At 39.0% G+C, this 15711-nt stretch overlaps 1 protein-coding gene across 1 annotated transcript in view; it reads left to right on the plus strand.

Moving 5' to 3' along the window:
- LOC132306116 (AP-2 complex subunit alpha-1-like) overlaps positions 1–14143 on the plus strand; it is a 44059-nt gene extending 29916 nt beyond the window's left edge. Inside the window, exons 13-27 of the mRNA XM_059803357.1 lie at positions 71–176; positions 274–339; positions 1026–1132; positions 1225–1329; positions 1435–1555; positions 1648–1827; positions 1937–2179; positions 2865–2945; positions 3091–3255; positions 3388–3471; positions 3574–3699; positions 11786–11866; positions 11947–12018; positions 13265–13344; positions 13427–14143. Coding sequence (XP_059659340.1) covers positions 71–176; positions 274–339; positions 1026–1132; positions 1225–1329; positions 1435–1555; positions 1648–1827; positions 1937–2179; positions 2865–2945; positions 3091–3255; positions 3388–3471; positions 3574–3699; positions 11786–11866; positions 11947–12018; positions 13265–13344; positions 13427–13568 — 1759 coding nt within the window. The 3' untranslated portion in view covers positions 13569–14143. The remainder of the gene's footprint in view (positions 1–70; positions 177–273; positions 340–1025; positions 1133–1224; positions 1330–1434; positions 1556–1647; positions 1828–1936; positions 2180–2864; positions 2946–3090; positions 3256–3387; positions 3472–3573; positions 3700–11785; positions 11867–11946; positions 12019–13264; positions 13345–13426) is intronic.
- Positions 14144–15711: the final 1568 nt, after the last annotated feature.

Genomic DNA, 15711 nt, shown 5'->3' on the forward strand with positions numbered 1-15711 from the left:
TTGAAGGACATTTGTTTTGTAACAGTGGTCCTTCATTGTGATATCATTTTTTTTGCTGTTACTTTTTCAGGTATGTGGATGTGATCCTTCAGTTGATTGACAAAGCAGGAGATTTTGTCAGTGATGACATTTGGTTTCGTGTCGTACAGTTCGTCACAAACAATGAGGACCTACAGGTGACTATAACTTTTGTTACATATGCTCCATTCTATAAGTGGCTACGTCTTCATGTGAAGTTCATTTGATTAATATTTGCTTACATCATTTTATCAGTCTTACGCAGCTGTGAAAGCCAGGGAGTATCTTGATAAGCCTGCTATACATGAGACAATGGTCAAGGTGTGTGCTCTGCATATGATTTTTTTACATTTCACATAATATGTGTAAAAGAAGAATGCCTTAAAGTTTATTTGGATGGCACAGTGCTAATAAATTCTTTATCAGATTTAAATATTTGTATGGCGCTTTATTGCGGACTAAAACATTGGTGTAGCCAACCCCAAGTTGTGATACATTATTGAGTAGAGTTCCGGAGCTTAGTTAAATTTTAGTTTGTCTTTTATTCGCTTCACCTCCTGGATGAACATTTTATTCGGATGACATGTTATCGATATAAGGAACAATTTATATGGATTTGTTTGAGAGGTTGTTGCCTGTTTGTTGAGCAAGATGACTGTTGTAAGTGAGAGGAAAAACCAGGACTGGGAATTTTGGTGGCATCCAAGATTGTTGGAAGAATACCCCATTAAGTTGCGCTCTTATGTCTTGGACTTGTCACTTCAGTAGTAGGTCAATGGAGAGTAACATGGTTACATGTTACAGTGTAGGAGTATTTTGCTAGTTTTTGCATTACCAAGTGACATGAAGAATGGGATTTTTCCCTTTCTTTCATGACTTCCTTTTCCATTGTTCTTAGTCATTTTATAATTTGATTTCACGAATGACAATTAATTGTTGAACTTTCTATTGGATCATTATCAATTTCATTTTGTTAATATATTTTCGATTTTGTTTCTATGGAGTAGTTAAGTGCTTATCTACTTGGAGAATACAGCCACCTTCTGGCTAGGCGGCCTGGGTGTAGTCCGAAGGAAATTTTTAGCATCATACATGAGAAACTTCCTACTGTTTCGTAAGAGCACTTAAATCTTTGCTGCTCTTATTGTCTCTTGTTAATATTTGCTGTCCATTTTATGTATTCTAATCAGCATATTTTTTCTTCAGGACTTCAACAATTCCTATTCTTCTTTCAACATATGCTAAGATTTTGATGCACACTCAACCCCCAGACGCGGAGCTGCAAAATCAGATTTGGGCAATATTTAGCAAGTGTGAAAAACCTTTAGAAATTCCTAATTTTTTAATTTTGAAGTTGTTGTTTTACTTTATCACAAAATACCTCAAAATTTATTTATCAAACATGCATCGTTTCAGATATGAGAGTTGCATTGATGTTGAGATTCAGCAGCGAGCTGCTGAATATTTTGCATTGAGTAGGAAAGGTGAAGCTTTAATGGATATATTGGCTGAAATGCCTAGGTTCCCTGAGCGCAAGGTATGTTTATGGGCTCTGCAATATCTCCCATATGCTGTCATATTAGTTCATCAATAAATTTGATTAAATGGGATTATCTCCCATATGTTTAGTCTGCATTGTTAAAAAAAGCTGAAGATACTGAAGCGGATACTGCGGAGCAAAGTGCTTTGAAGTTAAGGGCGCAGCAGCAGACTTCTAATGCTTTGGTAGTGACTGGCCAATCCCCTGCTAATGGAACTCTACCTGTGAACCAGCTTAGTCTGGTCAAGGTGCCTAGCATGAGCAATAAGGTGAGATCTCTCTCTGCTGGATGCTTCATGAACTACAGAGTTGAAATTTGAAGATCTTATAGTTTTTAATTTCACTTGGGTATTGATATGAGGTTGAGTGTTTGGACAGGATCATAACTCAGCAGACCAAGGGTTGACTCAGGAAAATGGGGCTTTGAGTGTAGTGGATCCTCAGCCTCCTGTCCCTCCAACTGATGTTCTTGGTGATCTTTTAGGTCCACTCGCTATTGAAGGCCCTCCTGGTGCTGCTGTTCAGTCTGAGCATAGTTTGGTTTCTGGATTAGAAGTTGTTTTAAATGCAGAAGAGAGTCTAGCCATTGCAACTGTTGAAGAGCAAACAAATACTATCCAGGTACTGCTTTTGGTTGCTTTAATGCATAATATAGTGATCAACGGTGGATGTTGTTGGTTCCTTTCCTATGGGATTCCCACGATTGTTATGCCAAATTAGAGTCTGGTGCTGCAATCTGTTGTCTTTCCTGAATTCTTGAACATTCCAAACTTAACGAATTCATTAAAATCCTTTAGTATTCGTGTCCAATTGAACTCTCGAATTGTGAAGTATTAATCTCTTGAAGCAAGTTAATATTTATTGATGATGTACTCAATTAGAGCTGCTCTTGGGACGCGTTCCCCTTTTAAATGCTTTCTAATACATTTTTACTTATCAAAAAAAAAAAAAATTATAGCTGCTCATTTACTTTTCAAAATATATATGTATATATATATATATTTACGTATATATCTGCTCAATTATTGAAAACTCAACTCAGTGAAGGAGCCTAGAATGAGCCCCAGGTTAGTTTTGGTCACTCAAATGATAATTATTAAGATTTCAACATAGTGCCTTTTAAGTTGGGTATTGATTTTTTGTGTTAATTTTTTCAACGGTATAGTCAGTAGGGTACCTAATTTCTTTGTCAAACATGTAAAAGTTTTAAGTATTATATCTGTGGCAATGCATATGAAAATAGTTATCTTGTTTTTATTGTGCTAATTTATGCCTTTACTGCTGGTTTTGTCATGCGTGTTTTCAGCCAATAGGAAATATTGCTGAAAGATATCATGCTTTATGCCTGAAGGATAGTGGTGTTCTGTATGAGGATCCTAATATTCAGGTCTGCAATCCTTTACAGGGTTCCCTCTGACTGTAATGTATTGGAACTTAATTATCACTTGTTCTGTAAAGGAATCTGGTTTAATGGTGATACAAATTGATAGTAATATCCTAACTTGTTTATTTCCATTTGACAACCATTTCAGATTGGCGTTAAAGCAGAGTGGCGAGCCCATCATGGCCGTCTCGTCCTTTTCCTGGGAAACAAGAATACTTCCCCACTTGTTTCAGTTCAAACTTTGATATTACCTCCCTCCCATTTGAAGATTGAGCAGTCATTAGTACCTGACAGTATTCCCCCGCGGGCACAGGTCTGGCTACTGCTTTCGCTTTTCATTTGTGTAGCTTTTTGCTAAATTAGTTAGCTGCTCGTTTGTCTTGCATACATATATTGGTTTTAGTTGTGACTATATTATTTATTTATTTTTTTGTTGCTTATTTAGGTGCAATGCCCACTTGAAGTCGTGAACCTCCGGCCAAGTAGGGATGTTGCAGTTCTCGACTTCTCCTATAAGTTTGGAACCTATGTAATACTACTTATAAATGAAGTTCTTTGATTTATGCCCTCACAATACAAGAATACAAGTAACTGTTATCAACATTATGCATTCTTTTTTGCCCTCATATAGGTCAATGTCAAACTTCGCCTTCCTGCTGTCTTGAACAAATTTATTCAGCCTATAACGGTGTCCGCTGAAGAGTTTTTCCCACAATGGAGATCACTTTCTGGACCACCTTTGAAACTTCAAGAAGTGGTACACACATTCTGCCTCCTGCTTAGCCTAAAAATGTGGTCTAAAGTTGCTTGTTGGTATATCTTACTATGACATCATTTGTTGCTTCTGACCATTCCAAAAATAATGACAATAAGTATTTATAATATGTTTATCAATTGAATTTCAACAGATTATACATATCCTCTTGCAACTCATGCATAATTTACATAGATTTGATGCATGGATTTCTTATTCAGAAATAATAATCCATTTTGTTTGAAGATAATTAGATGTTGGGCATGACATTGGCTTCTAAATCATTCAGCAACCTACTTAATTGGAGAGGGTCTACTGTTTTGCCATCTCATTGTCGTGCACTTGTTACTTCAGAAAATTAATTCATGGTGTAGAAGTCTGGAAAAGAATAGAATAAATTAAAGAAAGTCGGGAATAGAAGATAAAGGTGGTGCTGGTCGGAGTGGTGCCCACTGGAGGTGTCCAGAATGGGGCACACCAACAAGGGGCACCGGCCTGACATAGGCATGCCTGGTAATGACACCCGCCAAGGGGTGCCCACAATAGGGTACCTAGGATGGTGCATGCACCACGGGTGTGGGGTGTTGGGGGGGCCACCCACCCACTTGTGTGAGTGCCCATAATGGTGCTCTCAAGGGGGGCCACTCACTAGGGCCGTTTGCAAGTGATGCGATTGGGCATGGTGCCCCGGTCAAGTACCCAAGGGGTAGTGTGCCCATGCATGGGGCAGCGTACGGCCTAGGTGGCATGCCTGGGTAACACCACCCTTTTATATGGTGTGCCTAAGGATCTTATGTCCGAGGTAGCTCACTTGACGTCTCGTGCAGACTTTGAGAAAGGCATCGCTATCAAGGACGACTTCAGGAAGATCCTTTGACTATATCTGATTTGGACTGCAAACTGGGAAGCATTATGTACTAATCTAGCCCACTCTAGAGAGTCACAACTATGTGCCGGTGTGTTGATCATCTGGGTTGTTCTCAGAGTGATGATCAATCCACACGTGATGCAGAAGAAGCAGTCAACAATGCTAAGTACCCAGCTATTGCCATGGTAACCCTGGATTCCATTGCTTATGCCACTTTGGATTAGCTGCAGGCACTAGCAGAAGAAGAAAAGAGGAAACCAGTTTGGTTGGTGAGTTAGGAATACACAGTAAGATGGTAAAGAGGGAAAATCCAGGGAGCACATTACAAGGTTTATTGACATGCTTGGTGCCCACCAGGCAATGGAAACTCACGTCTTATGAATTTTCCAAATCCCTTAGGAGTCTGGCACACACTTGGACTTGGCTCACGAATCTCGTCTGGTCAGTAAAATCATGGTTGGATATGCTAGCAAAGTTCAATGCCAAGTTTTCCAAGCTGAAGAGAAGGTAAGCATTCTCTTTCTCACAGGGCGAACATGGCAGCAACGACATCACCGAGTAAGACAAATGCTTTCAAGGAGTTTCTCTTGAATGTTATGAGTCGGTAGCCAAGGAAAAATTGGTGAAATTTTTTAGGCGGAATGAGTCGAGAGTATAGGTTGCACTTGGTTAACCATGAACCCAAGACATGTTTAGTTTGATGGAGAAAGCCCCGCACCTTTGTGAAATCTATCTATGTCCCTACTTACGAATGGAGGAACACGAGGTAGATAGCAGTAGTGGTGGTTGTTGTCAACAATGACTCAATTAGGGACAATTAGTACCCTTCTAATCGGCAGAAGCCTAAGCAGAGCAGCCTACCCTTAAATGCATGGGTTGTCAACGGTGTAATAACCGTTGCTGCTGTAACCAAAACTCTCACAAAAGAAGAAAAGGAGAGAGGTAATAACTGCCATTTTCACCACATTGTCAGACACGCAATAACAGTTTGTTGGGTGTTTTGCAAATTCGTTCATGGAAATATTGTTGCAGGGGAGTTGGAAATCTCACCCATATAGGAACCTTAACTGTGACATGAGGCAAACATGGCGAGAAATGTCATGACAGCCCTCATCGAGGAAGTAGCGATCGGTGTGGAAGATGAAACTCTGGAGGACTTGTTCACACGGTTTTGCAATGTTTTATATGTTCATCCGGAATCCAGGGATAGGTTCAAGAACAAAATCTTAGATTTGGTAAAATATTCTCATGATTAAAAGATCTGGTTTGTTATTTTGCAGTGTGTGAGGCAGTGGTAATATGTACGTCTCTTTCTTGAGGCAGATCTTTTTGCACAAAAGGCCCTTGTGTGTACCCCGCAAGGGTCAATGGGGTGAATTTCAAGAGGGCCTTCCTAGATAATGGAGTTTGAGTAAACATCATACCTGTTTCTACGAGGAAGATAGCAAATATAACCGAATCGAGGATGATGACTTAGCTTATAAGCATTTGAGGGTTTCACCAGCGAACGGCAAAATTTGCTTTGGTTTGTTATGGTTGATTTGAAGGTGGGAAAAAGTAGGGCCCTAATACACTTCAATGTGAATACAGGCGAGCCGTCATACCAGCTACTACTCGGAAGACCATGGATACATGCCAATGGAGTTGTCCCGTCATCATAACATCAGGTCATGAAGGCAAATTTGGGAAGCGGAATCATGACGGTTTTAGGAACTTCAAATCCGTTTGCACCAGGCTCACCTCACCACACGAATGCGGTATTTTTCTGCGAGTTCAATGAAGAACGAGGGACTAACGAATTCTATGCAACTCCTTTACCCGATTGGGACGACCTATTGAAGGAAAGCTCCAAGCCAACTAAGAAGAGCAACTCTGTCAGGGAGGAAATCAGAAGCTTCTGATCTCGTGTGTGGCTAATCCCTTGCCATGGAAGAAATGAAGGTTTGTGCGAAGTGAAAAACACTTGCATGATGAGCCAAAGGGGCATGATCAAGAATTGGTACAAGTCAGCATCTACAGGGATCAAACCTATGAAGCATGGACATGCCCAAAAGGGGTGCCGTGACACGTGTCGAACAGGTGTCCAATTTTTTTTTTTGTTTCAAGCTCGGACACGTCAAAGGATATGTCGGACATGTCGGCGACATGCCAGGGACACACCGGTTCGGATTTTTTTGGAAAAAAAGAAAAAGAAAAAAAGAATAGAGAATGAAGGTGCATATATATATATATATATATGCGAGTTTGTATTCATTCACTGAAGATCTATTAAGTGTGACGACTAATCTAGAAATCTAAAAATAAATAAATGAAGAGATTGAGGGGATGAGAGGGCAACCATTGGAAATAGAGAGGAACAAAGAGCAAGATCTTCTGTGGGTCTTGGGTTTTACCGGCGAAAAAGATGAACCTCTTACTTTCCTCTTATTGGATTTTGAATCTCAAGGATTCTTTGTGGTGTAATGTTGGGACTCTTGACTTGACTGAATGACTGAGAAAGGGAGAGAGGTGGAGTAGATGGTGAGGAGAGAAGTCAGAGAACCACGTGTGGGAGAGAGAAATGGGATCGGAGATAGCTACGGTGTCATCTTAAAAGGTGTGTAAAAAAACCAAATAAATTAAAAGGCATATATGTTTGGTTATAAAGATAGCTTATTCAACTGTTGGATACAAACTTATATTTTAATAAAATTTAAACTTTTGATTTTTATTTTAAGAGTAGTAGGGATTATTTGCTTAGCCTAATTTAAATATGGATAAAAAAAAATAATAAAGATAAAAATTTATATATAATAAAAATATATATTTTATTATTTTATTGCCGTATCCTTGCCCTATTTGTGTCCTATTTTTTTTTTTTTAAATTTGATATATCGCTGTATCCGTATCGTGTCGTACCCGTGTTCGTGCTTCATAGAATGAAACAGACAGACCAATTTTCATATGTGTGGGGCTTCACTAGGCAATAAGGGAGCAGCTGGTTGAATTATTCAAATCATACAAGGATGTATTAGCATGGCATTATAGTGAAATGTTTCTCCTCGACCCGAATGTTGTGGCACACCATCTAAATGTTAGGCTATCTGTGGTGCTGAGCAAACAACCACAAATGACATGCCATCCGGAACTTGAAGTCTAAATTAAGTTAGAAGTCCAAAAACTAATGGATGCGGAATTCATAATATCTATTCAACACCCATTAGGGCTGGCAAATATAGTCTCGATTTGTAGGAAAAATCCCTAAAGGATGACTTCCCTCTCCCTAATATGGATACCCTAGTAGACGCTACTGCGGGACACCAAATGTTTTCATTTATGAATGGCTTTAGCTGCCATAATTAGATAAAAATGGCCCCATTGGGAAATTTTGCTACACCGTCATACCATTTTGGAAAGTTCTTCGGATGTGTTGTCCATCGTCGAGGTGTAGATCCTGATCCAACTAAAACAAAAGCAATAATTGACATGAGTCTGTCAACTACCAAAAGGGCTGGCCATGGCTTCTGGGAATTTTTTTGTAGCTGGGGAGATTTATTTTAGGCCTCTAGAATTAAGTCTGCTGTTCTTTCTCTTTTAAAAAATAAGGTCATGCTCAAGTGGAACCCAAACCAACAGGCCTGTGGCCTAGCGGTACAAGGCTCCTACTTCTCAAAAGGAGGTCAGGGGTTCGAACCTTAGTGGAGGCAGTGTGTGTGAGTCCCAACTAGGAAAAAAAAAAAAAAAAAAGCATTTGAAAAGATAAAGCCAGTCTTGTCATCACCAAAAACCACAATAACTCCCAATACAGAGAGCCTCTTGATGCAGTAGTTATAATTTGTTCCATCAAACTTGATATGCAAGTGTGAGATTGATCATTCTCTGCAAGGTGTTGTGTGTAGGTTTATTTACCCGTCATGCATCAGTCAGTTCATAATTCTGCTCTTTAAATTAAACTTCCTATGCACTCGAGCAATACTGCTTGGCAGTTGGTACTCTTCTTCATCATGAAAACGTTCTGACATTATCTAATACTACCTCCGTCCCATTTTAAACGTCGGCTTCGGGAACCGTGACTCACAAATTTGTGAGTCACGGTTCCCAAAGCCGACATATAAAATGAGACGGAGGTAGTAGCATATTCTTTTGAGCAAGTAACCATGTGCGACCTTGTGAGGTATCTCTTGTCCAGGCCTCATTGGAAGAACAACCAAATGGTTGTTCGCTCTAGGTTTATTTACCCGTCATGCATCAGTCAGTTCATAATTCTGCTCTTTTAATTAAACTTACCAATTTGTTTTACCTTTACACTTGTAAAAATATTAGTTTACAATTGTTTATTTGGGCCTGGACATGTCTGGTTCTCCATCCCTCTCATCCTATACTTAACATCCACCAAGCAGTCAATCGGGCCATTACTTGAACAAGAACTATATGGCAAGGAGCGAGCGGTGTACTACCTGTACTGAGGGGCGCTGAGTCACGGTACACCGCACTTGAGCAACACTGCTTGGCACTCTTGTTCATCACAAATACGTTCTGACATCATTTAATGGCGTATTCTTTTTGAGATAGTAACCATGGGTGACCTTGTGAGGTATCTCTTGTTCGGGCCTCATTGGAAGAAGAACCAAGTGGTTTTTCGCCCTAGAGGAGTTTGAGATCACTTGTTCGCGATCAAAGGTTAATGTTAGATTACACAAGTACTATAATATCCCTTGCCTACCACCTAGGGTTTCCAGCACACCTACACCTACCCAGTTACCATATATACCTACACCTATCTAGTTACCATGTATAGATGACTTGATCATCACTCACCTACCCCCAAATGTTCTCCCATATATAGGACCCTTTTGTATTCTTCAATTATCCAATACAATAGAATATTTTGATTCCTTTATTTCTAACAGTTATAAAAAGTCAATCCTTAGCAGACCGAGTGGTATTGTTCCTGGGAGAGTGCGAGCACGTTGAAGAGGGGCTAGAGCAAGAATGTAAGGCAGCTGGCGTGGAGGAATGGACCACATCCTTCGATGATCGTGAACTAGAAAGTAAGGATGTGTGGGTGTTTCACTGCGTAAGTCGCTGTCGGGGAGAGCAATCAAACTTTAATACAAGTGGGAGTTCAATTGCTCGAACAATGAAGCGGAGTAGAAGCATTCCTTCTTACTCCATTGGCTTGTCTGTCAGGAGGAACTAAGGCTATCAAAGTTAAAGGTTACTCCAATCTTGTGGTCAAGCAAACATATGAGGATTAGGTTGTAAAGGAACCCAGTCTCGCACTCAATAGAGAAGTAGTGGAAAATAGTGGAAAATCTCCTTGGTGAATTCAAGTCTGTGCCCTTTGAACAATCACCTAGAACTGCAACTAATCAGCTAGACGCACTTGCCATGTTGGGAGATCGGGTCAACACGCTGGAGGAAGAGATAAGATTGGAGGACGCCCACTCGGCAGGGCGGGGGGTGCGCCCACAATGGGTGCATGGTAATGGCGTCCACAACAAGACAGCTACCAAGTGGTGCCTACAAGGGACGCTCCTGGGCATTTTGCCCCCAAGGAACCAGTGCCCAGGATGTAGTGGTCCCTTGTGGCAGCAATTTTCTGGGGCAGTGTGCACCCCAGATACCATCTGAAAGAGTATCGGCACTTGCGCGCAAATTGTCATTGCCCAGGAACTCTACTTGCATCATGACAAGATCAGGGTGGAAAAGGGATTGTTGAGGCATGAAGGATTGGGCAAGGAGCCTGTTAGGGCGGAACGGGCTGCTTGAACCATGACTCGGGGGATGAGGCTCCCACATCTTGACCACAGAATAATGGAGGGACACGTGGCACGTGAATAAGCTGACTCATGTATTCTTTTTTCTAGTTGCTTTCGGCTTTTGGTTTATTCATTTGGGAGTGCTCCCCTCTTGAGCGCCTTTAATGAAATTTTACTTGTCAAAAAAAATAAAAAATAAAATAAAATAAAATAAAGAAGCCCATATCCTGGCACCTGCCCGCAATATTTTAAATAGCTATGCTAGGTGATATGTTTTTTTTCCTACCTCAGAGATTCTGCCACCCTCCCTGTTCTTTCATTTATTCCCTTGTGTAAGTTCATTACCAGTGCCTCCCATTCTTCCTTTTTCCCTTCTTTGTCTTATGCCATCTCTGGAAATGCCTTACCACCAGAACCTATCCTCTTTCAGAAGTAAAATTTCAAAAAAATGTTAGGCATGAGGATATATAACTTGTTAAAACTAATATATGAGACATGGTAAATTTTTCCTAAGCTTCATGATATACAACTCAACTGTATTGTCTTTTTCCCAACGATTGAAGGGAATGCCCTAGCATTTGCTTAGATATTCTTGGGATTCATTTTCATATCGTCTTGACAAAAGTTTTACATTCGACTGTCAAGTTGCCTAGCACAAACCTCCTTATTCTGAGCTTGGGACCAGCTGTGTAAACATAAAAACACCAAACACAACATAGTCTAAGTTTCAAACTTAATAACATATATGAAAACTTTTTAAGAATTATTCTTCAGTTTTTTTTTTTTTTTTGTTTTTTTTTTTTTTTCAAAAGGTAAGAACTATTCTCTAGTTGAATGAATAGATTTTGCAACAATGATTTTGACTGAGGTCGTTATGCTGCCAAACCAATTGTAGCAAAAATTACAAGTATACATGAAAATCTACAAGGGTGGGTGAGGTTAAGGATCAAATTTATAGCTGTCCCAAAATAAAAGAGAGAAAAGGGGCGTGGGGGGGAAGGGAGTGTAGGGGCTCATTATGCTGATCAGTCGATAGTCAACCTTCAACCATCCTCAACGACGGCAAAATTACCTGCACTGTCAGGTTACTGCTCCGCCCCTCCATTTGGGATGATTTTGAGGATGTTTAATAGGACTAGGGTGGGTATAGTGTGAGGGAGTAAAAACCCGCACGAGTTTTAGTCGGGGGACAGGGAAAGGAAGGTACCCCCACCCCTCCCCTCTCCATTTATGATGTGAAATTACTTTGACACCCCTGTACCTTTACAGAATATACTAAAATGTAATAATTGAGTTTCTTAACAAATATAGTAATTGAGTTTCCTGATTCTCTTATGTTGAGTTCTCATGTTCCTTTGTCATGTTGACAAAAATGGGGTGAGGGAATTTACTTTAACACTGTAAAGTACCCTGTTTGCACTGTATTTCCAACGTGTTGACACATATCTATATAACCAATTTTCTCTTTGAAACTTCTCAGGTTAGAGGTGTAAGACCAATGTCAATCATGCAAATGGCAGACTTATTTAACAGTTTCAGGTTGATGGTTTGTCCAGGGCTTGTAAGTTTTTAATTCTCTCTCTGGGTGTTCTCTTTTCCCAGCATGTCAAAATTATCTTACTGTTTCATTTTCTGTTTCAGGATCCTAATCCAAATAATTTGGTGGCAAGTACAACCTTCTATTCAGAGAGTACAAAAGCCATGCTGTGCTTGGTAAGGAATAATTGCCCTTTTATAGCTAGTTTATAAATGGTATTATCTGTCCCTGATGGTGTTATTTCAAGCCCAAAAATAAAACTAAAAATAAAAATAAAAAATAATAGAAAAGGTTACAGTATTTGGGGACCTCATGAAGTGTCTTTAAAGCTTCATTTGGTTCAAAGGAAAAAATACTGAAAAGTGAAAGTAATAGAAAGTGAAGTAAACGAAAGGAAAAGAAATGTCTCAACATGTATTTGGTTAGACTGAAAATTTTGGAAGAAAATTGTAGAAGAATTCAATTTGTGGTTTCGTTAGCATGAAAGTTGCAAGAAAATATTATTGTTTACCAAATTGTCCTTATTCATGTTAAATAGGACAGGAAGTTCCAAAGGATTTGTCTCAATTACCAAAGGGCCTATAGCCCAACGGTATAACCTCCCAATCCTCAAAGAGGAGGGGAGGGGTTCAAGTCTGGGCGTGGACAAAGTGTGTGTGATAAAAAAAAAAAAAAAAACAGAAAAAGAAAAGAAAAATTAAATCAAAGAAAGGATTTGTCTCAATTCTATACTTTGGTCTTTCTTAGAAACTAGTATTGTGAAATCTAAATAAATAATTTTCTAGGACATTCGGAGAGAAAAAGAGGACTATTGTACCATTATTTTAAAAGAATGTGTAAACCTATTTTACTTTAGTGAGTTAAAAAGAAAGAACATAATTATAAAGCTCAAAGTTCAAAAGGTGTCAAGCCAATAGACTGGTTCGCTGATTGAGGCAAGTACGATGATAAGATTGACTCCATTGTACATGGCTTTCCCAAGTAAAATTTTTGGAGACGTATTTTGGAAAGTTAAGTGGCTATGGAAAATTGCTTTTCTCATATTTTTTCTTTTCATGCTATCTGAACTCTTAAACTAATTAATAAATAAAAATCCATATCCTTAACTATCTACTTTCAATCTAACTAAGCCAAGCATGAGGCTAAACTCATTTACACAATTTGGGGACTACCTTTTCTATTCAGAGAAACATAAGTTTGTGAATCACAAGTGTTGGGGGAGGCTACTTTATATTGTTGAATTGTTTTGTTCTTTGTTGAAATTATGTTTTTTAGGTCTTTATGGATATGATCAGCTTAGGAAGGTCGATGTGTCAGAAAAATAATAAATGCCTTGAACTATAATCTCTCATTTCATTGGTTCTGTGGATATTTTTGAAAGGTTCCTAGTTGTTCATTTTCTTTCTTATTGGTGGTATTCAGATAAGAATGGAGACTGATCCAGCAGACAGAACACAGCTGCGTATGACAGTCGCCTCAGGGGACCCTATGCTAACATTTGAGTATGTCATCAACTTCCAAGTTCCCTCCTCTACTTCCAACTTTATTTTAACTCTACAATTTATCTGGCCACCTATAATGCAGGTTCAAGGAGTTCATCAAGGAACAATTAATTAGCATCCCAACAGCTTTGCAGGGACCCGCACCAGTGCCTACACAAGCTCAACCAATCAGTGTAGCGACAGCATCATCAGATCCCGGGGCCATGCTTGCTGGTTTGCTTTGAAAAGTTGGATATAATTTATACAAGATTTGTGCATTACTACACTTGTAAAACTGATTATACAGCAGCCCCACCCATCTATTCCCAAAGACTTAGAGGTGGATGACGAACAATAGAATGCAGCGGCTGGCAGAATTGAGGGTGACCTTATATGCGATCATCGGCTTAGTGTTTGAGTTGGATTTCTGAGGTGGTTGGTTCGGCATTTTGAGATTCTTTTTCAAATTTACATTGTGCTTTATGAATTTTTTGTCTGTTTTTTCCTTTTATTTTTTCGGGTGAGGGGTTTATTTCTTTTTCTTTTCAAAATTACATTGTGCTTTTGTCCTTGTCTAGCCAGGTTTAAGTGGATCGTTTTCTGTCATACAAACAGCATGCGAGCAACTGAATAGAACTAGTTGTGTAACAATCCTGTGTCAATCTGTATTTATATTTTTAAAAACGAAAGTGTACGACAAAAACAAAAAAAACAAGAAAGTCCTGCAGCATCAATTTGTTTGTATTCTTTGCCTTGGTGTTGAAAGGATTAATGTAGTTCAAAAGAAATGGGAGGAAGGGAAGGGGTGCTACTTGTTACATTTTTTTAAAGATTTTACTTCTTGCAATTGGTCCGCTTTGCTTGCCTTAACCCTGTAATAAAATGGAAAATAATTTTTACACGGAGTAGTTGCATTGTTTTTAATTAGTCATCTATGCAAGAACTAAGGGAGTGGGATTCTCCACTTGCTTTTGTTCTATATAAATAACCCATCAAAATTGTTCGGTTAGGCAATTTACTGTAACTCTACTCTTTGGCCTGAGTATCACTACTCTAATAAAATTTGTGACTTTTCCCTGAATGTCCAACCAGACCTTCAATCCATCTGTATCAGGGAATTAGCAGCTGCCAAATAGCAAGAAGATGGTAAGCTGGAGTATTGTTCATAGGGACTCTGCAGATAGAAGCAAGGCTCGATCCAAGTGTCATTAGCTTATTGTCCGTCACTCCATATATGGTATACTCTAGATGATAAATCTAGCTTAAAAGTAATGTTTTAGAAGGAATTGCTCTAAAAATTTACGGCATTCCAATGAAGAATGTCAAGCCACTAAGAGAATCTAGAAATAGGCTAGAGAAAAGTATTACTTTTATGCTTATATTCGGTAGAACCGAATTGAAAGTTTGGATTTGGAATTAGAAAAATTATTTAAAATTTGTGTTAAATATTTTTCAAGCACCGATTTGGTTCGTAAATCTGAGTAGAGAAGTATCATTCGAAAAACAAATGATTATGATCTTCCAGTGGAAAATTGTAGAAGTAATACTTCATAGAGGATAAGTAACCCATGGATTGCCTAAAGAGATCAAATAACATCATTGAACGGATATATAGAGCAATGTGGATTATTCAACTTAAATGCTGATTTAGCACAGAGAGTGCTGGAAGGAGATGACAACCATATGGCAGTCAAATGAATGGGAATTAGGCTTTTAGCTGAGTTAAGAGCCAGACAAGAAATCAGGCATGGTATTTAATCTGTGGAGAGCACTGGGAATGAACCATTGGTATGTCCTTTATGATTGCCCTAACCGCAGAATTCCTTGATAACTTTGATATATGCATGATTCTGTCACCAAACTTGTTAGAAATAAATCATATGGGAAACCAGTAATCACAACAAAGGGGGACGAACTTATGAAGAGGTGTGTATATATATGAATATATGTATAGAGAGAGATGGTTTCAGAGAGAGAGAGAGAGAGAGAGTCTCCTTATGGAGGGGTTGTGTTTGTTAAAATTGGAAGAAATGGCCTCTTATTTATAGAAAAGGGAGTGACAAATTCGAAATTCTTAGGAGAATAAGCAAGGATCAGGGGCCCAAAATGATTTCTGAAAGTGGATATAAAAGTAGGGCTCAGATTTCGAGAAGCAATAAAGTAGGGGGTGGCACGCCTAGATAAGTGCCACCCTTGTAACCTCTTGTTTGGTGGAATTACAAAAGTGCCCTTAAACTTCTAAAATTTGTAATTTTACCATTTTTTAAAAATTTTGATGTGAGGATGATACCACACATATGATGTCATCTATTTGATTCCCTAGTGAGGCCTGGAAAACTCAACACAGGTATGAATTGATTGTTTTGCCAATAAGAGTGGAATTTTGGG

The sequence above is a fragment of the Cornus florida genome, unplaced genomic scaffold (assembly GCF_030987335.1).
Source record: "Cornus florida cultivar Cherokee Brave unplaced genomic scaffold, ASM3098733v1 CherokeeBrave_3.0.0_Hap2_Chr05, whole genome shotgun sequence".
Lineage (NCBI taxonomy): Eukaryota > Viridiplantae > Streptophyta > Magnoliopsida > Cornales > Cornaceae > Cornus > Cornus florida.